The 1,359-nt window shown below is 49.9% G+C and overlaps 1 protein-coding gene across 2 annotated transcripts in view; it reads left to right on the top strand.

Annotated features, from left to right (window-relative positions):
- The first annotated feature begins 1,026 nt into the window (after positions 1 to 1,026).
- The window catches only part of LOC102263476 (zinc finger protein 587-like), a 17,236-nt gene continuing 16,903 nt past the window's right edge, over positions 1,027 to 1,359 (top strand). For both annotated transcript variants that reach the window (XM_014536828.1, XM_014536827.1), the window contains exon 1: positions 1,027 to 1,296. In XM_014536828.1, coding sequence (XP_014392314.1) covers positions 1,264 to 1,296 — 33 coding nt within the window. In that variant the 5' untranslated portion in view covers positions 1,027 to 1,263. The remainder of the gene's footprint in view (positions 1,297 to 1,359) is intronic.

Raw genomic sequence — 1,359 nt, 5'->3', positions numbered from 1 at the left:
TCTTTCTCTGACTGACTTATTTCACTTAGAACCATGCTCTCCAGGCCCCTCCATGCTGTCTGAAAGGGTAAGAGATTCTTCTTTATACCACTGCATAGCATTCCATGGTATAAATGTACCACAGCTTTTTTACCCACTCATCTACTGATGGGCACTTGGGCTGTTTTTAAATCTTAACTATTGTAAATTGTCCTGCTATCAACATAGCGGTGCATACATTCTTTCTGATTGTTGTTTCAGGTTTCTTAGGATATATTCTTAGAAGTGTGATCACAGGGTCAAATGGCAGTTCCATATTTAATTTTTTGCGGAAACTCCCTATGTTTTCCACAATGTCTGCACCAGTCTGCATTCCCACCAGCAGTGTACTAGGGTTCCCTTTTTTCCATATCCTCACCAGCACTTGTCCTTTGTTGATGATAGTCATGCTGACAGTTGTGAGGTGGTATCTAACTGTTGATGATCAGTGTCTTTGAGCATTTTGTCACATGTCTCTTGGCCATGTTATCCACACTGCAGCCCAGACAGAGCTGACACTTCTAATGGCCCCAGAAGCAGATGCTCTTAAATAGTGATGTCTGTTTTGAGACATTAACTTCGTTCAGTGGAGGCAGGTTAGATGAGTTAGACACTTGAGCAACCTCTGCAAGCTACATTTAGCCTGAAGGAGACAGATGCCTAATGGCTTGGAAAAAGACACAATGCCTGCCATTCAGAAAAGAGCTGGTCCTGAAGAAAGATATGCAAAACCAGCAGCTAAAGGAAGCCACGCGGGTGCCCCAGAAAAAACTTGCCCTTGAAATCACCTCCCCTGAAGGTCCTGAGGGTCCTGAGTATACTTGGTGTTTTCTTGGGCTATTTGCCCTCAAAACCAGTCCTGGAATCAGCTAAGGAAATATAGGATCCTGGCCGTGGAGCCTGGGAACTACATTACCCAGAAGGCCGCGCGTGGAATGCCACCAGGCTGAGCCAATGGAAGCTCAGAAAGGGCGTATCTGTTTTTCACGTTCTGGTGTGCGGGACCAGTAGTCTTTTCTCCATTTTGTCTAAGCGGTCGGCAGTTCCTGGTCGCTCAGTCCCGTGGAGAAGGCTGGAGAGTGGTGCTCCCTGCCTCGCAGCCAATGGTTTGAGCCTCCAGTGGTGCTCACAGCGCACACGTGGGATTGAAGCTCGGAGTCGCCACCAGACCCGCCCAGGGCCGGGACAGGGACCGCCATTCCTGCAGCGGCTTCTGCTCCCGCCCCGCTCCGACTACCGAGTGCAATGGAGGCGCCGGTCCTGAGGAGCTGGGCTGAGGTGAGTTTGTGTCCCCCGGGCGCTCACTGCCTCTTACACCGAAAAGCACAGCCCGGGTGCAGG

Source organism: Myotis brandtii, unplaced genomic scaffold (assembly GCF_000412655.1).
Source record: "Myotis brandtii unplaced genomic scaffold, ASM41265v1 scaffold1656, whole genome shotgun sequence".
NCBI lineage: Eukaryota > Metazoa > Chordata > Mammalia > Chiroptera > Vespertilionidae > Myotis > Myotis brandtii.
The sequence above is the reverse complement of the archived record's forward strand: the minus strand, read 5'-3'. Positions and strand labels throughout refer to the sequence as shown.